The 26,719-nt window shown below is 37.5% G+C and overlaps 2 protein-coding genes across 3 annotated transcripts in view; both read left to right on the top strand.

The window, feature by feature from the left end:
• The window catches only part of pacs1a (phosphofurin acidic cluster sorting protein 1a), a 31,265-nt gene extending 9,815 nt beyond the window's left edge, over positions 1-21,450 (top strand). The window contains exons 2-24 of one of the 2 annotated variants that reach the window (XM_052588904.1): positions 4,995-5,082; positions 5,170-5,259; positions 5,418-5,543; positions 8,677-8,821; positions 8,985-9,076; positions 10,162-10,254; positions 10,742-10,801; positions 11,250-11,410; positions 11,728-11,821; positions 13,611-13,694; positions 13,809-13,921; positions 14,265-14,397; positions 17,027-17,131; positions 17,298-17,404; positions 17,521-17,675; positions 17,766-17,876; positions 18,004-18,118; positions 18,205-18,247; positions 18,500-18,542; positions 18,797-18,938; positions 19,069-19,298; positions 19,479-19,598; positions 20,340-21,450. In XM_052588904.1, coding sequence (XP_052444864.1) covers positions 4,995-5,082; positions 5,170-5,259; positions 5,418-5,543; positions 8,677-8,821; positions 8,985-9,076; positions 10,162-10,254; positions 10,742-10,801; positions 11,250-11,410; positions 11,728-11,821; positions 13,611-13,694; positions 13,809-13,921; positions 14,265-14,397; positions 17,027-17,131; positions 17,298-17,404; positions 17,521-17,675; positions 17,766-17,876; positions 18,004-18,118; positions 18,205-18,247; positions 18,500-18,542; positions 18,797-18,938; positions 19,069-19,298; positions 19,479-19,598; positions 20,340-20,458 — 2,569 coding nt within the window. In that variant the 3' untranslated portion in view covers positions 20,459-21,450. The remainder of the gene's footprint in view (positions 1-4,994; positions 5,083-5,169; positions 5,260-5,417; positions 5,544-8,676; positions 8,822-8,984; positions 9,077-10,161; positions 10,255-10,741; positions 10,802-11,249; positions 11,411-11,727; positions 11,822-13,610; positions 13,695-13,808; positions 13,922-14,264; positions 14,398-17,026; positions 17,132-17,297; positions 17,405-17,520; positions 17,676-17,765; positions 17,877-18,003; positions 18,119-18,204; positions 18,248-18,499; positions 18,543-18,796; positions 18,939-19,068; positions 19,299-19,478; positions 19,599-20,339) is intronic. The other variant, XM_052588905.1, reaches the window with a different exon arrangement.
• Positions 21,451-21,693: 243 nt separating this feature from the next.
• On the top strand, positions 21,694-26,664 carry zgc:165604 (uncharacterized protein LOC792578 homolog). Its single transcript, XM_052588903.1, has 6 exons — positions 21,694-22,218; positions 22,896-23,050; positions 24,225-24,423; positions 25,555-25,710; positions 25,801-25,923; positions 26,003-26,664. Exons 1-6 carry the CDS (start codon positions 22,155-22,157, stop codon positions 26,200-26,202), a joined length of 897 nt encoding a protein of 298 aa, XP_052444863.1. The 5' UTR covers positions 21,694-22,154; the 3' UTR covers positions 26,203-26,664.
• The last annotated feature ends 55 nt before the right edge of the window (positions 26,665-26,719 follow it).

Here is a 26,719-nt window from a genome sequence, read left to right as displayed (position 1 = left end):
CTGGTGTAACAACATATCCCTGCTACATAGACATGCGCTTTTTTACACAGCCGCCAATAGTGCTGCTTTGTACCAGAGTAAATAGTTAATCCAGATCACGCTGCACTGGAGATCACATGAAACAGTGCTTTCTTACTTTAGACCAGAGGTTTTCAACCTTTCCACACCCAGAGACTGTGCCAAGCCATTTGAACATTTAAATACGTTTTTGTTACTTGTACTTAACTTTTTTTTTTTTACGAAATTACGATTAAGAAATTTAATAGTGACTACTGTCTTTGTCAAATTCATAACTATTCATTAGATACTAGTATTTAGTTCAGTAGTACAATAAGGCTATATATAATTAGTCACTAGTAAGTTACTTATTACTTTTCTCCTCCACTAATATATTAGCCTGTGTATTAATATTTGTATTAAGTTTACAGTTTAGTTTTAGTAACTTAATTCTTATGTTAGCTAGTTAGTACTTCATTTGAATCATATGCAAATATCACACACACACACACACACTCTCTCTCTCTCTCTCTCTCTCTCTCTTAGGGGGGCCCTGTTTAAGACCCCGTTTTAGACAATTGAAACAAAGCTGATTTTTTATTTGCTTTATGTTCTTCCTTCTAGTAAATGGAGCAGTTCTCTAAAAACAACACATTTTATGTGGAATGGATCTGTAATTAAATCTGAAGAGTGAAAACGTCATGCTAACTTGTTGCTGCAGTGAAAACTAGAGCAGAAAGACACTTTATTTTTAAACCGTGCATCTCCACTGTATATAATATGCACCGTAATATGGAGGCATGCTGTTTACTATTTAGCCTCATTACTTTCATGAAGGGATTGTGATGTAGAAATGTAGAGGAGGGGCTTTGGGATGCTTCATGCAAGGAGTAGAGGGGAAAATGGCCACAAAGCAAAGAGACTGACTGCAATAAGAGCGGCCAGCAGAGAAGAAAAGAGGCATAGAAGTGACAGCACTCAGAGTAAAGAGCATTACTCTGCTATGAAGACATTATTAATCTTGTCTCTTTCTTTGACACTGGCTCTCCTTTCAACTGCATCAGTAAGATTATTGCTGAATTTAAACCCTAAATTGATGTTGCAGCATATTGCCCCATTAGAATGTTGCGTAAGATCACGGAAAGGTGAGATGTGTGTCCGGTTAGCCCCTCCTCTCCCAATTTCATTACCTATGTGCTCTAGAGTTACACTCTAATGCACAGGGACAGACTTGTAAGTGAGTTAGACCCAGTTCAATATAGATCACTTTGAAGAGACGAATGGGTTCAAGCTGCTATTATGTATTAATGCCTTTTTCTTGTTTAGCTTAGCATGAGATGTTGCTTTTAGGTAATGCAAGTGCATCTGTAGCTTAGAAATGAAAGCTGTTTGCAAGTCAAGATATCATATGAAGTCAGTATGTGTACATAAACTGAGCAACAACAACAAAGAAAAAAAGAAGAAATGTCAATTTTTGGGATACTGTATTTTAAAGATAATTAAGCTTTACATATCTGCATTAGACAGTGTTTAAGCTATGTTTTCTATGCTTGCTCAATGAACCATAAACAATTACTGCACATGCACCTTTGAACTGTCCTTAAGACATTTATAGTTTATGGGGGAAGAAAATTAATGTCATAGTTCCAATAACTTAGTTTCCAATAACCTTTCTGCTGACTCTGAAAACACCAGAATGAGGATGTCCAGGGTTCCTGATCACCTGTGTGAACATGCCATAGTCCTGCATCAGGGAGGCATGAGAACGGCAGATGTGGCCATAATATAAGAGGCCTAGGACAGTGCTACAGAGAGACAGGAAGGACAGCTGATCGTCCTTGTAATGCCAGACTACATGTGACCATATGTACCCCGAGACGTGTTCAAGAAGTTGCAAGTGCCTTGGTGGAAGAGTGAAGTTGCAAGCTTCTCATAGGAAGAAATGGCAAATCTTTCTCAGTCCATTAAGATGAGATGCACTGTAGTACTTAAAGCAGCTGGAGGACACACCAAATACTGACTGCTACTTTGGATATTGATTCCTGCTCTGTTCGGTGACTCATTACTCCATTTCTGTTTGTCTAATGTTTGTGAATTTTGTTCCATTTATAATATGTCAGTTGTTGTGTCTTATTATGATTATATAAATCTTTACATGAAATAAGAAATTTTATAGAAAAAGCAGTTGAAAATGCGAGGTTTTTTTTTTTCTTCTGAGTTTATAGTATGTACGTTATGAATGCACCAATGTATTGGCCAATTCCGATTGATCATTACATACATATATACATACACACTGTTTTGTATAGTCAATTAGTGAAATAAAATGTCAGATTGCATTCTCCCAATCAAAAGAGGGCAGAAAAACGTGTCATACTGCAACTCATACATTACTGTTTATTAAGAAATTATCTCTTGTGTAGAATTTAGGGCTGTTGAAATGAAAGCAATCTCATTTTAAGCAACAACAAAAAAAAAAAAATAGTGCAGTAATGCAGGTATTTTGACCCTATGAATCACCCGTAGTCTGTAATGTGGCCTAACCATTTAGTATGAAAGTTCAAACCATACACCATAAAAACTTGTTTGTATATGTACAGTGCCTTTCGAAAGTATTCATTTTTTTCACATTTTGTTATGAAGCAGCCTTATGTTAAACTGCTTTAAAATTAATTTTTATTTCACGTCAATCAACAAACAGAATTGTCACAACTTCATAAATGTATATAAAAAAAATGAAATAAATACATTGCATAAGTATTCTAAATATTGAGCTAAAGAACCTTAACAACCTCAAGTCTTTTTGGGAATGATGAGATAAGCTTTGCACATCAGCATGTGGCGATTATCTGCCATCCTTCTCCTCATCTCTTCACGTTTCATGCTTTGTCAGGTTGGATGAGGTCAGATGCACATTTTCAGGTTTCTCCAGAAATATTTGACTGGGTTCAGTCCCAGGCTGTGGCTGGGCCACTCATGGACATTCACAGATTTGTCTATTAGCTACTCTTGGTGTGTGTTTAGGGTCATTGTCCTGTTGGAAGATGAACCTTCTACCTGTCTGAGCTTCTGAATGCTCTGGATTGGGATTTTCATTCAGGCTATCTCAATATTTTGGTGCACTGAGCGTTCCTTCTACTCTGACGAGTCCCTCAGTCCCTGCCACTGAAAAACGTCCCCACAGCATGAGGCTGCTACCAGCACACTTGACTTTTGGGATGCTACTCTGCAGGTGATGAGCAGAGTTGGTTTCCTTCAAACATGATGCTAGAAATTGAGGTTCATCAGACCAGAGAATCTTATTTCTCAGAGTCTGAGGGTCCTTTAGGCGCTTTTTTGTAAATTCGAAGAGTGTTTTCACGTGTCTTCACTGAAGAGGGGATTAAGTTTTGCCACACCACTATAAAGCCCAGATTGTTGGAGTGTTGCAGTGATATTTGTCCTTCTGTAGATTTCTCCTATCTCCACATATGATCATGGAACTCAACCATCAGGTTCTTGGGAACCACTCTAACCAAAGCCCTTCTCCATCAGTTGCTCAGTTTGGCCAGGAGGCTAGCTCTTTTCTTAACTCTTCCTCCGATGTGTGTCTTGACACAAACCTGTTTCTGAGCTGTACAGGCAGTTCTTTTGACCTCAGTGCATATGCGGCTTTCCAAATCATGCCCCATTTAATTGAATTTGCCACAGGTTAACTTCACTTGAAGTGTAGTAACACCTATAAGCAATATGAATACTCCTGAGCTAAATTTAAACTGTGCCAGATAAGGGTATGAATACTTACGCAATGGAATCATTTTAGTTGTTTATTTTTAATAAATTTGCAAAGATGTTAAAAAACTGTTTTTTGCTTTACTTAATATGGTGTATGGAGCGCAGATTGATGTTTGGAAAAAGTAATTTAAAGCAGTTTAACATAAGGTAGCAACATAAAATGTGAAAAAAAGAAAAAAAAAAAGAATACTTTTGCAAGGCACTGTAAATGTATTAAATATATTGAACTAATACTTTAACTTCCACACACATACATGCAAACATTTTTGTGTATTTGATTTATTAAACATTCATTACAGTGTTCCCGTCATTGTGTAAATCTACAACCCGTCACAGAAACTGAATGAGCTCAGTGCTTGTTTTGCTGTGTCACTCTGAGATTTATCCCCTAAATCTAATATCACCAATGCAGTGTTCTTGACTTCAGGCCAAAAACATCTCAACACTCCTTGTGGAAATGTGTCAGAGGACAAATCATTTTTTTGGGGACATTGCATTCTATGTCTGTTAACACTTCAAATGTGTTGTCTATGTGCAGTCGAGAGATACATAAAAAATGGTTTTCATTTCAGGATCCTTTGGTAGCTTTCTTTAGATTGGCTGGATATTGAAGCTCCAGTCATGTTTGTTTTCTACACATATATTTTATAGATGCATAGTTTAGTGCTAAAATGAACAATCTGCCATCATTTACTGGCACTCATGTCGATCCAAACACCAAAGATGCTAGTTTTCTGTGAAGTTTTTTTTTTCCATTTTTACCATTCATGATTTCAAACTCCAAAAAGGCTCACTTTTATTTTTTTAGAGTCAGACAGACAGAGGCACTATGGAAAAAGTACTGCACGTAAATTATTTAAAAATGCTCCTTTTGTGTTTCACAGCAAAACAACAACAGCATATGGGTTTGGAATGACATAGGGGCTATTAAATATCAATCCCTTGAAATATATGAGGCACATTTCAATTTGTAATTGTGTCTGACAATGACATTTATTAATAACCATCATGGCACTTCTCAATCACAGTACGAAAAGGTCGCAGTTGTTGTGTGGAATTTTAGGTGAAATGTCAGCCAAAATTGCATTTGGGATTTAAGGCCAAAATGTCAACCGTGTGAGGTAAACTTGATAAGCCGACTTGGGGACAGATTATTCATTCAGCAGCCATAGCAATTTGTCCTCAGAGCAACTTGAGCATCTCTCTCTTATTTTCTCTTGCAGACTTCTCAGTCTAACTCTTAAAAAATTAGTGATTTTGAAGGAGCTGGACCGAGATCTTACTTCGGTGGTCATTGCAGTTAAACTTCAGGTAAATTTGTTTTACTGCTTTGCATCACTCAAATATAAATCTGTTCATCTATGTTTAGGTTGCTAATGAGTGTAAATGTCTCTTCAGGGCTCAAAACGCATTTTGCGGTCAAATGAAATCATGCTGTCTTCAGCAGGCCTTACTGAGACTGATCTTCAGCTGACCTTCTCTCTTCAGGTTAACAGTGTTCGAGTGTCTTTTGCAATAGATTAGAACTAAATTGACATTTTCAGATTTAATATTACGATAAATCCCTAAGTGACTCTTCCCATAATGAATTAGATCTGGTTAATGTTACATTTTGCAGTCTTTTCTCCCTTCCATATTGTCTTCAGTACCCACACTTTTTGAAGAGAGATGCCAACAAGCTTCAGATTATGCTCCAGAGACGCAAGAGGTACAAGAATCGCACTATACTGGGATATAAGACCCTTGCCCTTGGGATGATAAATATGGCTGAGGTGAGGAACCGCAAAACCAACAAATATGGTTTAGCCACATTTTTGAGTGATTCTGGACAGCTTGTGTAAAATGAAACATTGAAAATGCTGCTGTAGGAGGTGGAATAGAGCTACTTTCTATGCTTCAGTCAGTTTTATATCACTTTAATGGAGCTAACAGTATTGAAACTTCCCACAGATGCACCAAAAATCCACAAGTCATTTTGTATCTGTAATTTAATGGCCAAATAAATGGCAAGACATTTGCATTTGTACTATGATTCAGTACATGACTAACTGTTGAAAGCACATCCACGTCATGTTACATTATTATTGATTTTAGACCAAGAAGACAAAAATAAATCTCTAAAAGAAATTCTCTAAATTGACAAGAATCTAAATTTGAAGCACATACATGTCTGTTAGCACAAAAAGTGTTTTAGACTCTTTAAGCAGGTTTGACAATATATTGAATATATTTTGCTGCAAAAAAAAAAAAAAAAAATATATATATATATATATATATATATATATATATATATATATATATATATATATATATATATATATATATATATATATGTATATATATAAAGGGATAGTCCACTCAAAAATGTGAATCTGTCAACGCCAAAGAAGATATTTTGAAGCATGTTGGTTTTTTGTCCATATAATGGAAGTCAGTGGAATGGAAGTCAACATTCTACAAAATATCTTCTTTTCTGTTTTATAGAAAAAAGAAATGCATACTTAAACGACATGGAAGTTGTTTAGTTGAACTGAAATGTTAAGTTGAACTGAAATGTGTGTTGGCATTGTGTGTAGACAACCACCCTAAAATGATAAAGATCCACCCAGTCATATCAAGCCATTTTTAAGCTATGTTTACAAGACAACGATGAAGTCAAAAATGGAAGTTTGAAATGATTCGTGATCACACACACACACACACACACACACACACACACACACACACACACACACACACACACACACACACACACACACACACACACACACACACACACACACACAATAAATATATATATATATATATATATATATATATATATATATATATATATATATATATATATATATATATATATATATTACAATTTGAATTAAATTGAATACATACATATATGGCATGACAAAAGACACATTTAAATAAGACTTAATAATAATAATGTGTATGAATCTGTAACAGAAGATTTATGTACATATTTGTGCATTCTTTTTGCATTATTGTATATATGCAGCTGTATAGAAAATATGCATAGTACTTGAGAGAGAGGCAAAAATTATAGATAGAGAATGAATTACAGGCATGAATTACAGAACATAGGTCATTATTCCTGTGTTAGCTGTTTGGGCTGGACAGTACCTGTACCTGCACCTGTAAGTGATGATTATATGTTTTATATATATGTCTCCACTGTTAGTTGTAATAGTGTAAATCCAAACTTTGCTGAAGAAGTGTTAGCAAACTCTTGAGCAGCAACAGCAGTAACATTTACTTATGTTTGTTCGCACTTGCCTTTAAAATCGACACGTACTGCACATGTCTAAATACTTAACACGTACTACGCACTGTATTGGGTGTCTGTTTATACATAAATGATAACGGTGGCTTTTTCTTGCACGTGCACATTGAAAACCGTTTTCAAAAAAAGTTTCCAGTTTTTGGCTGAAAACGTTGCCGTTGAAACAGCTCCTCAGATGCCTCTCTGTGTGACGTGTCACAGACCCAGGCCCTCCCATGATTGTTGACTGACACAAGCATCTCACCTTAGCTGGCATCCGCCATTGATTTGGAGCAGGAATAGACAAGAATGGCTCCTAAGTGATTGAGGTGTTTTGTTGTTGAATGTAATTATGAACACAGCAGTTGTCATTTACTCCTGACATCTGAGCTGCTGAAGACCTCTGATCTACCTAAATGCAATTATGTTCACACAAATCATTCATGATACAGCCTCACCTACAGAAGAAGTGAGTATATGGTTATTTTATGAATCTTTGCAAATTGCCTTTCCTAATAACATGCTAGTTAGCAAGTTCCATGGGTAAAGTAAACAGTCTCATGAGAACGGCTTGTCACCCCATGGAAGAGAGCGGTGGGGTCAGCAGAGCTCATTAGCATTTAAAGGAACATGCACTAAAACAGGTTGCTGAAAACAGAGCTGATTTTGACAGGGTAAAATGGTGTTGTTTTCCACTACTATTGAGAAATGTATATATACGTATATTATAGACCAGTTATTAGCAACAGGTGGCCCGCGGGACAAAACTGACTCACATACCCTTCTGGACACTGACACATAAATGTGGCTTTTTGTAAATTACTGTCCTACTACAGCATTTAACTAGGGATGCACGATAATATCGGCACAACATCGGTATCGGCCGATAAAAGCTTAAAATGACCATCATCGGTATCGGCCGATATGAATATTTCTGCCGATGAGCCAAACCGATATTCTCCAAGTGAAATAATTGACCTGTTTTTCAGATGTGAATGTCTGTCTACATTTGTCAAACAATACATTTATGGTAGAATCAGTACAGAAGAGATACATGGATTTCTCTTCAGTAAAATTAAAGTTTAAATATATATATATATATATATATATATATATATATATATATATATGTATGTATATGTATATATATCGATATCGGCATCGGCCAAAATTATTTTGAAAATATCGGCATATCGAATATCGGCCAAAATCCAATATCGTGCATCCCTACATTTAACACAGAGTAACAGCTCACTACCAGTTACAAAAGATAATGTAACAGTCTGTCACAGGCAATCCTAGTTGCAATTTTCATCCATTAATTCCTTAAATGATCCTTTTACTATGTTCTGGCCCACCATCTAGTGGCAAACATTTTTTTGGCCCGATGCCAAACTTACTTGCCGACCCCTGTTATAGACTTTTCACTAAGACCCTAAAGAATCATATCAACTTGGAAAATGGGTATCCGATGACTGGTTTAACATTAGGGTAGTAAATGATTACAGTATGTTTATTTTTGGGTTGTATATCCCTTTAAGCACCTTAAACTAATTCAGCATATGTGTTTTGTAATCAGTTTGTTAACTAAACCAGTTTACTTGATGGCTTCTGTTCTCCGGCCATAGGTGATGCAGCATCCTACCGAAGGTGCTCAGGTGTTGGGCTTGCACACGACGATGAAGGACACACCAGTGCCCGTTGCTGAGATCAGGGTCTATTCTCTCTCCAGTCAACCCATTGACCCAGAGGGACCAAAGTCTAAGCTATCTGGTGAGACTTGCACACTTTGATATATATTTCAGTTGAAACCAGCTAATGAGAATTTTTTATTTTTATTTTTAATTTTTGAGAACACTTTAGTAAGTTTTTTTTTTTTTTTGCAAGGCCTGCTCTGGTTTAATCACTTGCATGGTTTCTGTTTTCCTCCTTTCAGATCGTTCACCAGACATTGATAATTACTCTGAGGAGGAAGAGGAAAGCTATTCGTCAGAGCAGGACGGCAGTGATGACCCTCTACAGGGGCAGGTAAGGCTTGTGAGATTGAAGTGATTGATTTTGATATTCAGCCATCTTGCCTATTTCCTGTTTAGTGAATTAGAATAGAGCACAAAGACAAAAATATAATCAAAAATATAATCAGATAAGAGGTATAACATGATCTGTGATGTGAAAAGACACTCTGGGCAGTGATAGGAAAGAAATCTGAAGAAATACAGACAGCAAAAATGCCTGATTTGAATAGATTAGTTCACTCAAAACGCAAAAATTGTCATCACTTACAAGTCCTCATGCAGTTTCAGATTTGTTTGACTGTAGTCTTCCTTGGAACACAAAAAAAAAGAGGTGTTCTGAAGACTCTTTTCCATGTGACATCAAATATGTAGATTAGTTTTATTTCGTAGGAACAAATTTATTGAAATGAAGCATTACAACACTTGCCAATGGATCCTCTGCAGGGAACGGGTGCTGTCAATAAGGAGTTCAAACAGCTGATAAAAACAGCATAAACCACACATATTTAACATGAATCCAGTTCATCATCTTGTGGCGTGAAAAGCTGCATATTTGTAATTAACAAATCCTTCATTACATTTTTTTATATTTTTGATTTCATAAAGAAAGTCCACCATCAAGATCCACAATCGTATTTGTTTAAAACTAATTTGTCACTTGTAAACAGTGTTTGATCTGTGCATATTTCTCTCCTGAATCAGACAACTTTCTCTATGGAAAAACCAATATCATATATTTTATTTTAGCTGAAAGAAACTGTTTGAAATTAAAAAAAGATTTTCCTTTCACAAGACGTTACTTGATGTACTGGAGTTGTGTGGATTATTTGTGAATTATTGTGATGTTTTTATCAGCTGTTTGAACTCTGACGGCACCCATTCACTGCATCCCTTGGTGAGAAAGTGACATAATGTTAAACTATTTTTATTTTTTAAAGCCATATTGCCATACAATGCCTTGTAATATAGTGCCCAAGTCATATGGATCACTTCAGTGGAGTTTTTTTTTTTATTGCAAGAGACCTAGTCAATGTGAAATGTTATTTTACTCCAGTAAGGTTTTTGAGGATTTAATCATGGTTTGTCATTTTTGGGCAGTACCTCTATGATGACGAGGATGAGCTGAGGAAAAAGAAACCTCGCCGTAAACTCCCCTCCACAGCCTCCATCACCAGAGCCAATGTAAGTGACGTAAGTGATCCGTCCAGGACTGGAAAACAGACCTCAGAGAACCAGAGCAGCTTCCTCTGTCCCTCCATGTTAACTCAGGCTTTGTCAGGAAGCTATCCAACTGCATATTTCTCCCTGGGGCCACTGATGTTCTTTACATGTAGCTGCGGTTGCAATAGGAACTGCTGTATTTTTTGCAGTCATATGGAAACTCTAGGGATGGGACTTCTGAGCACTTGAACGTGTTATCTGCTTCCTCCTCTCAGATGCCTTCACAAGTCTGCTTTGTTTTCCTGTGTGCTCTGTCTTCTAGCTGACAAGCCTCTAGTCCCTTCTCCAGCACTCTGTGTTTGTTGTGACAGCGTTTTTTTTTTCGCTCTCTGCTCGCTGCTATTTTTGTTCCCTGCTGTTATTCAGCCAGATACACTGTTAATTTGTGTCTGTTTGCTATTGTTGCATATGACTCCCCCGTTTTCTGTCTAACAAGGTGTTTGTGTTTTAAATCTAGCAACCCAACATCAAACAGAAGCTTATGGCTTTGGTGAAATGGTTCAAAGTGTCTGATGAGGTAATTGCATCCTGTCTGTTATTTAGTGTAATTTAGTGTAATTCAACCACAGAAGTCTTTTCCCTTCCATTCTCACTAATTTGTCTTTAAGGATTGTTTTTGGTCACTTTGGACATTACATATAAGATTCATTATTTAAATTTAATAGCTAATTACCAGTACGTGGCTGATATTAAAAGTCTCTAGTAATTTATCCAAATAATTTGTTAATTTGTAAATTTTCTTAAACTTTGTGTTATTAGTGTTTGTAAGGATTTGACATTAAGTGAGCATCATATGATGAGAAAGGTAATCTAAATACAAAAATAGGGAAAAAGAGCATAGACTAAACTTTCTGTGTCAATGTATCAATGAAAAATTCTCTAAACTAACATTGGCCATTTAATGATATTGTATAAGTACATTGTTCATATCTATCAGTAATTGACGGGTAATATTTTGCATGCAGGTGGGGTTTGGTTTGGATCATGTGTCCCAAGAGCAGATCCGAGATGTGGAAGAGGATCTGGATGAGCTCTATGACAGTCTTGAGATGTACAACCCCAGTGACAGCGGCCCAGACATGGAAGAAACGGACAGTATTATCAGCACACCCAAACCCAAACTCCGGTATTGCATTCCCTAGCTAATATTTATTCTTATGGCCACCCACTTTCAGATATCGATTTAGTCATTTGCTCTGCAGTACACAGATGTTATTAAATAATTTAGGAGGCAGCCAGTAAATGTAGTGTTGTTGTTTCTGTTGAAAAGATTCTGGAATATATTGTATAATAGGGAATATGTACAAGCAACATATTTCACTCTCAAATGCAGAAATAAACTGACATAAAAAGCTTTTTTAGTCACACTGAGTGGGCAAGCTGCCTACACCTAATTTCTTTTCTTATTCTGACCCTGGCTTTGTGTGTGTGTGTGTGCTGTAGGCCGTTTTTTGAAGGCATGTCACAGTCCAGCTCTCAGACTGAGTTTGGTAGCTTGAATAGCAGGTGCAGCCACAGCAAAGACAAGCTGAGTCCTGTAAGTGTCATTCAGAGAAGAGACCTTATTTCAACACTGCAATTTAGCATTACATTGCTTTGCCTTATTGCTGCTGCTTTTAAAGGGATAGTTTACCAAAAAATGAAAATTACATCATGATTTACTCGCCCTCTAGCCATCCCGAGTTTAAATGACTTTCTTCTTTCAGGCAAATGCAATCAGAGTTATACTAAAAAATGTCCTGGCTCTTCCAAGCATTTTAATGGCAGTGAATTGTGGTCGAGATTTTGAAGCAAAATAAAGTGTGTTCATCCATCATAAAAAGTGCTCCACACAGGTTTGGGGGGTTAGTAAAGGCCTTCTGAAGTGAAGTGTTGCGTTTGTGTAAGAATAATATCCATATTTAAAACTTTATAAACCATAAGAGAGCAAAACAAAACACTGGTCATGATATGAAATACGAAAGAAGTATTTGGAAGAAAAAGGTTGGAGGATTTTGATATAAGCCAAGAGGAGACTGGTTGGTTTTCCTTTGCTGTAAACAAAACTTGGTTCTTGGGAGACATATTTTCAACAGAGCTTTCTGGGGGGTGTTGAAATGAATGCATCGTGATGCGGACGTGGACGATTCTGCATCGATGCTGTAAATACCATAATCGATTATAGCCTACAGACGTCATTCGCATAAGCATTTGTCACGCTGGTTTGAAATGGTGGAGGGAGACAAAAAACCAAAACCAAAAATGCAGCCACTATATTTAAATATTATATTCTGAGCTTGGTTTTATGAAAAAAAGAAGAAAGAAAGAAAGAAAGAAGAAAGAAAGACCCATTACTATTATTGTCTGTAAACTTTCCGATATTTAAAGCACACTCCAACCAAGTACTCTTTGTTCATCAAATGAAATAGTTTTTTACTTTTATTATTTACTTGTATGTTTTAAAGCTATATTTAGATGGTTAAATTCTTTAATTTAAATTGTTTTATTGTTCATTTGCCATTTTAAAAAGTAGCCTGCGTATATCATTTAATAAAAATGCAAAAAATTAATTGTATATAAAATGAATATGAAAATGTAGCCATGTTTTGTAATATAAAAAATTGAGGATGAGACACATTGTGATATTTAATCGAATCATTGACATGATGATCATACATCAGACTTTGCTCAGGCATTTCAGAACAACCCAAATGACATTTCAGATGCTGTGCAATGAGATCACTCCTCTGGTAGGTCAAGTAATCCTGTCCCAACGTGCAAAGTCGCATGAGTTTTTTGATGCTTAAGGTGGAATTTATTTGGTACTACGTTTCTATCGTAGTTTAAACACGTTTTTCTTATTAAATAAAAAATGTATCCTACTCAATTGTGTGCATAAGTTTGTGGACATTTTTAGATTTTTTACGCATCTTGGCATTTCCATCCAGTGTTTTTATTTTTTATTTTTTTTATTTAAATGCATATAAAAAATAGATGGAAGGAAACATAGCTATTAAAAGCTAGAGGTTACAGTTTATAAAGGTTTAAATATAGATATTTGTCTTACACAAATGCACCGCTCCACTTCAGAAGGCCTTTATTAACCACACGGAGCATTGTAGAGCACTTGTAATGATGGATGGATTCACTTTTTTGGGCTTCAAAATCTCGACCCCCATCCACTGCCATTATAAATCTTGGAAGACTGTATTCTGAAAGAAGAAAGTAGGATGGCTTATGGGTGAGTAAATCATGGGGTAGTTTTAATTTCTGGGTGTACCATCCCTTAAAGGCCACTCATTTATTTTTATTTCTCCATCTTTCCCCATCCCCTCTTTCTTCTGAAGAGGGCCGAGCAGACTGTATCTGGTAAAATCCAGCGTTCCCCCAGTGCACACATGGAGGATACTTTCTCAGAGATGGACACGTTGGTGAGACTGATTGCTTGTCTTTATCTGCCCCTTTCTCAGTCAGTAGTAAAACCTGTAAAACTGTATCCTCTGTCAGCTCATGAACTAGTATTTATTGAGAAGTTAATGCTATAGGAACTCAATGAAGTGGAAGTGATCGCCGATGGGACCCCTAGCATCACTTTATCATTGCCAGAAAGGCCCCGGACTCCACAGAGGAGCAATAGCACTAGCATGCCGTCTCCCAGGTTGGTATTTCACATAAAACCTGTATTTAAAGATGTTTGTGTGCATATTTTTGTGTGCATATTTCTTCTGCTAAACACAAAACAAGATATTTTCAGTATTTCAATTGTAATTATTTTATGTACAGTTCTGGAATGATATAAAATTATTCATGCCATGATATTTTGGTCAAATCGCCCACTCCAAATCTATTCTATCCACAAATATATACAGTTCTTTTTCTTTTACTGAGATCTGCTACAGTTCCTGAAAATGGGATTGTTGCTTGCTTTTTTTAGACTCACATATTGAGATGAAATGGAGTGTGTAGCAAATAAATAAAAGCAGCTGTGCAATTCTCCCCAGACTGGATGGCAGTCATACCCCCAAACAGAGGCGAGGGACCCCTATGAAAGAGAGACAGCTGTCCAAACCGCTCAGTGAACGCACAAACAGCTCGGACAGTGAGAGATCACCCGAGCTCAGCCTCACCCCTCAGGTAACAACCTCCACACACACACACACACACAGAGCGAGCTAGCACTTAGCCAAGAACAGCTGCCTCACTCCTAAGTTGATCTGACTGAAGCTCAGCAGAATCGATAAACCCCCAAGGGCTATTTGCTCAGGAAATTGTGTGTTTGTGTCTGTGTGAGAGGGAAAAGCAGAGAATATGGTGATTCATTTGGGCCATGCGTGAGGATTAGCAAGCAGGAGGAGTGGGTGTGATGCTTGAGGAAGGAGAGAGAGAGAGAGAGAGTGGGCGATAATTCTTCTTATGTAACTCTGTACTAGGTCTGGCATGGTTCAACACCTGGCTCATGTAGCGGTTCACTTTTGTGCAGAGGTGTCTAAACATACTCTAAGGGCCATCGAGATGAAGTGTCATTTTTAATCCTCCTCGCAGTTTATTAAAAATCTGCTACATTTCACAAACATATTTTTGTTGCGCACCATTGCTGCTGCTCTTTATCATATTTGTGAGAAAATGTTCGGTTCCTGAGACTGAAATAGCCGCTTCCGAGTCATCTGGAATACGAGAGCCCTTAAAGGTGAAGTGTATATTTTTTCACAAGTAAAGTACTTTCTTTCATCTCAGTTTAATGTGCAAAGAAGACTGTAAGCGGGCTATTCGTTAATTAAAATCCTTAATATTGGAGCTTCAACATGTCAACTTATAATTCAGCCAATGGACAACTGTCTGTTTGACAGAACAATGAAAGACAGGCTTTTGGGAGTGTTTTTGTTTGGACATAATTATTTGTGCAATTTTTTTTTGCCGCCACTAGTGGTGCAGAAATGATTAGTCAACAGGGTGACATTTAAACTTGAATAGATAATCTATAGTTAAAAGAAATTGTAAAAAGAAACTTTTAAAGGAAATCTGTTGTCCAAGAATTTATTTAATCAAAAATACACTAAAACCTTGTGAGATATTATATAGCCGTTTTCTGTTAAAATATTCAAGTAGCCATTTTCTACTTGAATATATTTTAGAATTTAATTTACTGCTGTGATGCAAAGCTGAATTTTCCACATCATTACTCCAGTCTCCTGTGTCACATGATCCTTTACAAATTGTTCTAATTTGTTGATATGGTGCTTAGGAAACATTTCTTATCTATTTTAAAAATGTTTGTGCTGCTTTATATTTTTGTGAATACTTTTTTCTGAATATCTTGATGAATAGAAATACAGATTTATTTATTAATTTGCTGATGACCACATATATTTGATTTTTTTTTTTTTTTTTCTATTTTCTATGTAGTTAAGGTCAGGTAAGTTTTCTGGTCAATTAAGAACAGGGATACCATGGTCCTTAAACCAGGTACTGGAAGCTTTGCCACTTGTGTTTTGTTCTTGAGGTGCCAAGTCCTGTTGAAAAATGAAATCTGCATGTCCATAAAGTTTGTTTAGCAGCAGGAAGCATGAAGTGCTCTAAAACTTCCTGGTATATGGCAGCGTTGACCTGGGACCTCAGAAAACACAGTGGACCAACACCAGCAGATGACATGGCACCCCAAACCATCACTGACTGTTGAAACTTTACACTGAATCTCAAGCAAAGTGGATTGTAAGCCTCTCCTCTCTTCCTCCAGACTCTGGGACCCTGATTTCCAAAGGAAATGCGAAATGTACAATCATCAGAGATCATAACTTTGGACCACTCAGCAGCAGTCCAGTCCTTTTTGTCTTTAGACGCTGTCTGTTGATCAAGAGTGGCTTGACACAAGGAATGCAAGAGCTGAAACCGATGTCTTGCATACGTCTGTGTGTAGGGATTCTTGAAGCACTGACACCAGCTGCAGTCCACTCTTTTTGAATCTCCCCCACATTTCTGAATGGGTTTTGTTTCACAACAAAACCCATCATGTGGTTATCCCTATTGCATGTACAGTTTTTTTTCTACCACATCTTTTCCTTCCCTTCGCCTCTCTATTAATGTGCTTGGACACAGAGCTTTGTGAACAGCCAGCCTCTTTTGCAATCACCCTTTGTGTCTTGCCCTCCTTGTGCAAGGTGTCAATGGTCGTCTTTTGGACAGCAGTCTTCCCCATGATTGTGTAGCCTACAGAACTAGACTGAGAGACCATTTAAAGGCCTTGCAGGTGTTTTGAGTTAATAAGCTGATTAGAGTGTGGCACCATGTGTCTTCAATATTGAACCATTTCACAATATTCAAATTTTCCTTAGTTGTCAGTTATAATCATCAAAATTAAATGAAAAAAACATTTGAAATATATCAGACTGTGTTTAATGAATAAATTTGATATACAAGTTTCACTTTTTGAATGGAATTAGTGAAATAAATCCACTTTTTGATGATATTCTGATTATATGAGGCAAACATCTCATGATTAATACCAGCATTTAATTTCTCTAAAACAAAACATAAAATATGCCTTGCAAGGACGAATCACTTGAATGAATGAATCAGTGATTATTTTGGATTCATGAACTGTTCAAACACAAATTCTTAAAAAAAGCTACACTTCTGTGAAGTTAGGTCAAATTCCTAACGCCGGAAATTATACACTGCACCTTAAAGTTTAATTCTTAAAATGCTTAACTGAGAAAATGAAGGTGAACAAGATGCTTTCAGCAATGCTTTTTTTTTTTATCTGTAGATGCCTAGGAAGATAGTGTACGACCAGCTCAACCAGATCTTGCTGTCTGACAGCACTCTTCCTGACAGCCTTATCCTGGTCAATGGCAGCGACTGGCAAGGAAACGTAAATACCAGTCCATTTCACTTCCTGTGTGCCTGTCTGTCTGAACATAGCCATTCTTGTGTTCAATGAATAACTGCTTTAATTTGACGTTGAACATCTGTGTTGTGTCAGTATCTTAGCGCATCCATTCTGAATTAGAGTAATGACTCTGTGTGTGTTTCTGCAGTATGTGGCTGAGCTGCTGCAGGCCCAGAAGCTGCCGGTGGTCTGCACCTGCTCTGGATCAGAAATCCAGGCCGTCCTTTCCGCCCTGCTCACACGCATACAGAAATTGTAATTGTAACTGTGGTGGAATCAGTGAAATGACATGAATCAGATCTCATGAGGTTAAATTGTGTCTGCACTGCATTGACATTCATCTTTTCAGTGTTCCTTCTTAATTCTCACAGCTGCAACTGTAACTCCATCATGCCCAAACCGGTGAAAGTGGTGGCGGTTGGAAATCAGAGCTACTTAGGAGCCGTCTTGAGATTCTACGTCTCTCAGCTCGCCAACAAGATGTCTGACTGGCTCAGCCACATGAAGTTCCTTGTGGTGCCGATAGGTGCGTATAATAAATAACACAATGATTCTGCACACAAAATGACAAAAGCTTTCCGAAAAAGCAGGAAGTATCATGTGATCGTCTCCACAGGCTCTCACCCCGTGGCCAAACACCTGGGTTCTCTGGACAATCGCTACGGTTCTTCCTTCCTGGACAGCTCATGGCGAGAGTTTTTCAGCCGCCCAGAGCCTCCTCAGACTGGTAAGTAATGCATTTGTTTAACCCTCTACAGTTATTTCAAGTGTCAGCTCGTTGTGGATATGCAGCATTTCTCTTTCCTGTGCCTGTAGAGATGTTTTGTATTGCCTTTGTTCTTGTATCTCTACAGCTTCTTCTGCTGACTTTGTGGATGTGGCCGGACGAATTCTGCAATACATCAACGGATCTACAGTTACTCATCAGCTTCCCATTGCTGAGGCCATGATGACCTGCAAACACAAGACGTGAGTGAGATGGTTTCTACCATCCTATCATTTCATATGTTTTTGATTTGATATTTTCTATATATTTTTTTATTTTACTCTTGTAGACAAGATGATGATTCCTACCAAAATTTTGTTCCATTTGTGGGTGTGAGTACATTTTGTTACACTACTGTTCTAAAGTTTGCAAATGTATTAAGATTTTTAAAAGCATTTAATTTTAAATAGAAATCCTTTGTAACTTTATAAACAACTTTACTGTTACTATCGATCAATTTAATGCAAATAAAAAAGAATGAACCCAGAATGTATACTGAAATGTATATTGCAACATACTCCACAATCACAGCTTAATTTCCAATATTGGATAGATAGGCATTAATATTTTTTTTCTTACAACAGGTGGTGAAGGTGGGATTGGTAGAGCCAAGCCCAGGATCTTCAGGTTTGTCATTTGATTTGTTTCACCAGTAATATTGTATTACAATTAAGGATGGGAACAGAACCAGACAATGGCACAATGTGTAGTTTGTTTTCTGAACAAGTGAGTCTTCTGAACCAGTGCATTTTCATGAATCAAAAACATACAGTGGAACCAGTGTAGTCGGATTCCCAAATTGTTAAACAAGACATTTTCATCATTTTGCAGTGAAATTTCCTCTTAGGTTTTTTTCCAAATATTTAATTGACTCATTGTAGGTGGAGATTGTGAGGAGGGTTTGCCTTTGAGTTTGGCAGTTCCTTCAACGTCTCCACCGGCGCATGGCTCTCCCATGGGGATGATGAAAGATTCTGCAACGCCACCTCCATCACCATCACTGAGCGGACTGGCTGCACTAGGGTTTGTGAACAATATTGTACAGAAATCTGCACCGCTCTGCTGTTTCTCACATTGCTTTAGCTTACAGTTGTTATCTCTTTGAAAATGCTTGCTTGGAAAAAAATCTTGTCGAACTGATTCTGTTATCTAGGAGCCCCAGCATGTCTCATGGTATGGATGCCATTGGGCTGCAGGTGGATTACTGGGTGTCACCAGGGGCTGAGAAGCGCAAAGATGGCGAGCGGAGAGACACAGGCAAGATCACTTTGAAGTGTGCGTTCAGGTCCTTGCAGGTTAGCCGACTGCCCGGCTCCTTTGAGTTTCAGACTGGCTGTAACACCATGTCCATGACTGTGGTGACCAAGGAGAAGAACAAAAAAGGTGAGATGGTCTACTAGATTTATACATGCAGTGTTTTCTAGCCCTGTAAGTTCATTTGACATTTTCTTGCTGAAGCTGAGCCTTTGTTTATTTTATTTTTTTTAGCTCTCACTGCAGTGCTACTATTGTTGTTGCTCTTCATATTTATATACTAACTATATTTTCTCACATTGTCTTCAGTCCCAACCATCTTCCTGGGGAAGAAACCGAAAGAGAGAGACACAGAGTCAAAGAGTCAGGTCATTGAAGGCATCACAAGACTCATCTGCTCTGCCAAGAATCAACAAACCAGTCTAAGAGGTACTTCTCAACAGATGTTCTCTTTGTTTCTCTGTTTTATGTGATGAAAAAGGAATTTGTCCCCAGATTACAACCAAATATTCCAAATTTGGGGTATTAAATTTAAAGGGATAGTATGCCCCAAGATGAAAAATCTTTCATTTCTCACCTTTGTTTATCTTTGGAATAAACATTAAGGTATCTGATGAAGTCCGAGAGCTTTCTGACTCTGAATAGACAGCAACAGAGCTACAATGTTCAAGGTCCAGAAAGGTAGAATAGTCCATGTGATTTCAGTAATTTAACTGTAACTCTATGAAGCTACAAGAGACTTCAGTTTGCGTTCCCGAGAGTACCGCGCATGTGTGTGATGCTGCTGACGCAGGATATTGCATTTCTAATGTAAAACCTGGATGCACTGCACCTTGTTTACAAGCAGAGGAATGCACATATATGCACTGAGGTACTGTCGTGAATGGCAAAGGAGTTGAATAAAGACTTGTTTTCTTTTTGCACATGGACTTTTTTTAACAATGTTTCTGGTCCTTGAGCGTGGTTATTTGTGTTGCTGTCTATGCAAGGTCAGAAACCTCTCGGATTTCATCAACAGTATCTTAATTTGTGTTCCAAAGGGTTTGGAATTCATAGTCATAATAACCACACCTTTTGTTTGAAATTTGTCCAAATTTAAGTTCAAGTTATATTTGGAGTGTCGCAGCCGTTTGGACCCTGTCTGTGACTCATGAAGTGAACATGTTTCAGTGTCTGTAGATGGAATGGAGTGGAATGATGTGAAGTTCTTCCAGCTGGCGTCTCAGTGGCCCACTCATGTGAAGTACTTCCCTGTGGGGCTGTTCGGCTACAACAAATCATCCTCCTAGTGACCTCTGGGGCAAGAAAAAAAAAAACATGGTAAAGTTTCCCAACCCTGCTTGCGGAATAGGCCAGATATTGTTCTTGAGGTGGCCATGCTAACTGTACGCAACATACTTGAGCCGAAGTGCGAGATGTTGAATTTCTCATCTGTAATTGGTGGGATTATCTGATCGTATTTTTGGCCTTTAAAGGGCCTGAGCAGACAAATGACTTGAGGATAAATAATGTTGGTTGAGAATATTACTTATATTAATCTTTTCTACCAGTGTTTTGTCTGCTGTGCGATTCATGACGCAATAATATCCCAATATTGTATTGAGTTTATATTTAAATGGTACTTGATATTAGTGATTTTAAGTCTTTTTTGTTGTACAACTTCAATGTATGAATAGTGTTACTTCACATGACTGAATCCGACATCCAAAGCTTCTCAAAGAAAATCTTTTTGTCTATGTATAAAATATTCTTCTGTCCACTTGTATAGAAAATATATTTCCTTAAGTGATTTTAACTCTATGTGTGTAGTATTCGAAGCATGTACTGTATGTATATGTGCTTAAATCAGGGTTTGTCTAAGCTGCTATGGACACCTTATCCATTCCACTGTGGTTCTGAGATCTCTTTGCCGCTATTAATTTATTAATCTGCCATGACTAAAAGTAATCACTGGTCTCTACCTCCCTAATGCCTTCCATAAAGATGATTATCGGAGATGACTAATAATAAAGGTATATGTCACACTATAGTTTATTTTGTACCTTCCAAGTGACCTAAGACAATGTCTGGAAATCATGGTACCATTACTGCCTTTCTAAATCTGTTGTTAGTTTGCATGATGCAGTAAATTGATCAATGTGATTGCAGTAAACGTATTTATTTTGATAACACTCTACATGTGAAAAGTCAGTATTGTATATTTTGGTCTATAAAGCACTAGTGTGATAGTTTGAAATTTACATTAAATGTAAAATAAGTAATAAATCAATTGTAATTGTGATCTCCGTTTTAGTTTACTTTTTGTGTGTCGAAATGTTTGAATGCTGATAATGTTTACATTTGTTGCATTATTATCAGTTTCCAAAATAGTTTATTTTTATGTTTTAATATACACTATTTATAGCTACCTTTTTTTTATGTTTTGCTACTTTGAAGGTACTTTTATTTGGCAAGTATGCATGTGATAGTAAAGACACTTATATTGTTATATGTGATACAGTGTATTAAGCATTATAATATTTGATCATATTCTAATGATTTCTGAAGGATTATGTGACACTGGAGACTAGAGTAATGCCTACTGAAAATATTCGCAATATCCATTACTTTAGAATAATATTTCACTATGTTTACTGTATTTTTAAAGTGACTTTCGAAAAGATTTTTAACGATCACAGATTTTGAATGCTAGTGTATAAATCTACCCTCATATTTTAGGTGGGTTCCTCCCCAAGGGGTCAGCACATTTGTGGGTCTGTGCCATAAAGTTTACAAGCCCTGATTCAGCAGATGCTTACTTATTTAACACTACAGGGACAGGTGTACTATTCACTGTGTGTGTTATGGAGAAACAGTGAGAGCGAGGGTGGGAGATAAAGGGAGAGAGAACGAGAACTGCCCCCCTTTAATGCCCAATAACCCAGATATGCCTGTCCAGTATGAGCCAGTGAGTTTTGAAGGGGGAACACACAGATCCTCTCAGTGATGGGCTGTACAGGATGGAGGCTCCTCTGGCTGGCCTGCGCAGCGTCCACTCTTCTTCAATATGGTGCGTGTTGATTTCTTTCTTAGTGTTAGGCTGTTATGTATATGTTGGGGGAAAAAGAAAAGAAAACATGACTTGGGCAGAAGAACATTTACACAACTACAGAAAACTCCTACTTGGTAACTCGCAGAACGCTAATTTTCAGCTCTGCACATTTCAAAACCAGGGTTAACATACTCTCTAACATACCATAACAATGTTGTCTTTTTACATGCGAAATGTTTAAATGAGGTAAAACCAGTGTGCAACAAAGATCGCAAAGGTCATCTGAGCTTTTTTGTACTATGCGTTTTAAGTGTAACGTTACAATAATTGAAATATTTGTAATTTGGGTCAGTTTTTATTTTTTTTTAGAAGAAGAAATGAACACCATTGTTTGCTCTGTTGGTGTATTTGTCCTTGCCAAGGCTGTCAGCTGTAATTAAGGCTTTAGAGTCACTGTGCTTTCCCACACACAATGGCCTGGGGGTGGAAGGATAGTGGGGGTGGGACTCATCGTTACAGTAATGAGGCAGCCATTGAGATGGAAGGAGAGAGCTTGAGAGCTACACAACAGAACTGTGGAATAAATGGGCCTGCAAGTGATGTGTCATCGCCAATTGTTTGAAATAAGAAAAATGGCCACAATTCAAGTGCAAACGTGGATTATCCCGCTTGAGTGTTTCCCCTACCCCATCCAGGTGCAGTCCGGGTGACCGTGAGGGAGTCTGGTGTGGAGGTTGTGCAGGGAGATTCGGTCACGCTGTCCTGTTCATTCTTCACCATGATGCCCTTGTACAGACTCAGCATCATCTGGACTCTGACCCCACTCTCAGACCCCGACTCCCCCATACAGGTCAGTCTACTGATCTATCCATTCATTTGACTTTCATAGAATGAATGGATTTAAATGTGACATGGATCAACTAGGAGAACTCAAGGCCTATTCACAAAAAGAATGATAACTATTACCTTAACTATGACCAAGATTGAAAAATCGAGTCCATAATTATAACAACACAGGAAAACAATATTGAAGGAATCACTTTCAGAATTTTTTTTTCTTCACCTGATGAACAATCAAAACATTGACAGCCAATCAAAATCCATCAAACTTTCAAGTGTGGAACCTGAGGCCAGGACACACCAAGCCGATGGTTCAACGTTTGAAAATACAACTGATCTCCATTACGCTTTAATTCATTAAAAAAATCTTTAATATATGTTAATACCCTTTACTGGACCTTCTGATCACACTGCAAACAAATAAATAAAAAAATGTTTTGGTCATGCTTTAAAGTTAAATATTAAACATTCTGAAATCAAGATACATTTCTACATTTACTCCAGAAGCAACATTTCACTGACTGATATATGTTCTTGTTTTAAGCATAAAGTCACTTAATAATGCCCTTTTTTTTCATGACTCTTGATTTGAGTATGTTTAGATATTGGAAAACAAAAATACTCAGGAAGATATATATATATATATATATATATATATATATATATATTTATTTCAATGTCCTCAACATTAAATTTCATGACTAGGAATGTATTTAATTTAATGAGGTGACTATGAATTTAAGACTCTTCAGCTAAGGCCTTAAACTATGGATGGGTGAATGAAGCCTTTTTAAGAACCACAGAAACCCTGAAAAAGATAACTTGAAGTACGATGGAAACCAAACCGTTTCACTTCACATTGACAATAGGAAACAAAACTGCTTGGTTACCAACATTCTTCAGAATATCATTGCTTTCCTGCAGAAAAAAAGTCATACAGGTTTAGAATGACATGTGTGGAGTAAAAAAACTTAAATGTAATTTAAAATACTTTAAAACCTGTTGGTCTGGATGATAAAGTTATTGTTATTATTTCATTCTTGGTGTAAATAGACTTAAGTTAGACACAATATTAAATCCCAGATGAAAATAAAGCTGTGAGGGTTAGGATGCATCTCAGGGGGTTAAACATCAAAAATACTGTACGAGTATGATCTTAATGACTGGTATCTGTCGTTGTGCAGGTGATCGTGTATGATAACGGACAGGTGATTGAAAGCCCTTCATTCACGGGCAGGGTTGGGTTTATAGGAACGCCCTGGAGCGCGGGCATCATTCTGAACTACACGCGTGTCTCTGACGCCGGAGTCTATCGCTGTGTGGTCAGCAACCCACCTGAGACTGGAGACCCGGGCATAGGAGAGCTCAGCCTCACTGTTTTGGGTATCATATACACTGCATCATAATAGTCATATTAATAGCTATTTCACAGATAGCTAAGCAATTTCAAACGGTCAAACAATCAAACCAACAACCCAACTGCAAGTGTGATGTGGTTTTTATATAACAGTTCAAACTGAGTAACTTACATTTGAGACACAGTCTTGCAAGTTAAAGGGTTAGTTCACCCAAAAAGGAAAATTATGTCAATAATTTCGAACAATAGATGCGAACCATTGCAAATGATTCAGTTCAATTTGGTGAACTGGTTCAACGGTTCACTAAGAAAAAATGGTTAAATCGAATGATTCGTTCGCGAACCGGATATCACTACACTTGAATGCGCTCATAACAGACCCGGAAGAGAAGACAATGCTGAATAAAGTAGTAATTTTTGTTGTTTTTGGACCAAAATGTATTTTCGATGCTTCAACAAATTCTAACGGACCCTCTGATGTCACATGGACTACTTTGATTATGTTTTTCTCACCTTTCTGGACATGGACAGTATACCGTACACACAGCTTCAATGGAGGGACTGAGAGCTCTCGGACTAAATCTAAAATATCTTAAACTGTGTTCCAAAGATGAACTGAGGTCTTACGGGTTTGGAACGACATGAGGGTGAACTATTAATGACATAATTTTCATTCTTGGGTGAACTAACCCTTTAAACCAGTCTGATGTCGCTCTGTCAACGAAAATAGGTCCAAACAAAGACAACTGCAGTGGCGCTATATATATCTATATCACACATACACAAATATTAACCTAAAAATGAAAAAAAAAAGAAGATAAAATGCTGTATTGGAAGCTAACTGAATATCCAATTACTAAATTCTAAAAAGATAAATATGCATATTAAAAACAAACAAAAAACTAAAAGTGACAAAGGTAAACAACTCAATTAAAATCTAATTTGAAATATTTATAAAAACTATTAAAAAAAGTAAATAACAGTGAACCATACTGTCTTTCAACCACATTTACTCCAGTGTTTAGGCAGTATATTATTATTTTTTCGTTCATCCAGACATGATTAATTCAAGATCCTGCTGCTATACTTCACATAATATGTTTAACTCTTTCTCCTTGTATGACTTTTTCTGTGTGTGTGCGTGTGTGTTTGTGCAGCACCTCCGTCTCTTCCTGTGTGTCTATGGGAAGGGGACACCGAAGTTGGAGGCAATGTGCGCCTGTCCTGTGTTGTGGCAGAGGGCTTTCCTACTCCACAGGTGATCTGGGAGAAGCTAGAACCCGATAAGATGACACTGCCAGTGAACATGGATGGTAAAAAAAAAAAAAAAAAAAGCTTTATTACAAATGTACAAAACACATCCGGCATGCAGAAACAATTTTTCATACCTGTATCGGTCGCAGGTGACACGACGGGCTCGGTGCACATTGTCAATGTATCTGCGCAGACCTCTGGCCTCTACCGATGCTCTGTGACCAACCCACTGGGAACCCAGCACTGCTACATTAACCTGTCTGTCTACACACGTGAGTCTCTCTGTACTGCAGATTTGAAATGACATGGGAGTGTGTAGATGACAGATTTCTCTTTTCTGTGAATGTGCAGCTCCGGATAATTCTCCCGGCATCCTGCAGGGAGTGCTGTTGAGTCTCTCCATGGCCCTGCTCCTGCTGGCTCTGATGGTGCTGGTGCTGTGGCTCCACCGTTCGGCACAGGAGAGCAAATGGAGGAACAGCCACGAGGAAGATGAGTGCTATAATGAGATCAAATACACACCCTCTCTCATTAAACGCTCTTTTGTTTGAGACAAGGACGGGAAGTGATCATCTGGATCATCTCTGCACTAATCTATGGTGAAAGCCAGTTTGTTTCAGGCTACATAAAGCACACGTTTATACATTTTCTGATAAAGAATCCTTTGTGGTCCAGTGCTGTTTAAGTGCGTTTTAAGGTTTTTGCTTAAATGCATTAAAGTTACCCAAAGACTACAGCCACTATTGTAAACACACGATAATTGATAGCCTGCCACAAATGCTATAAAATCCATTTGAATTGTATTTAACCCAGAATATAAAGATAGGGGCTTCTAAAGCACAAGCTGCGTTGAGTTTGGTCTTTTGGTAGATATGTTTATGCTTTGTAGAGGGTCATATTGGACATTGATTTCATTCCTTATTTCATACATGGCATAAAGTTGATTGTAACTGCATTTGCTTTGGAATTAAATTCCAATTTAACTACAATAAAAATGTGGATCACCACAGGCATTTTTTGTTTGAGAAAGTTCATTTGAGAGTTAATTTGAAACTTTTAGCATACTTT

This window comes from Carassius gibelio, chromosome B21 (assembly GCF_023724105.1).
Source record: "Carassius gibelio isolate Cgi1373 ecotype wild population from Czech Republic chromosome B21, carGib1.2-hapl.c, whole genome shotgun sequence".
NCBI lineage: Eukaryota > Metazoa > Chordata > Actinopteri > Cypriniformes > Cyprinidae > Carassius > Carassius gibelio.
Note: the sequence above shows the minus strand (reverse complement) of the source record. Positions and strands in the feature narration are given on the sequence as shown.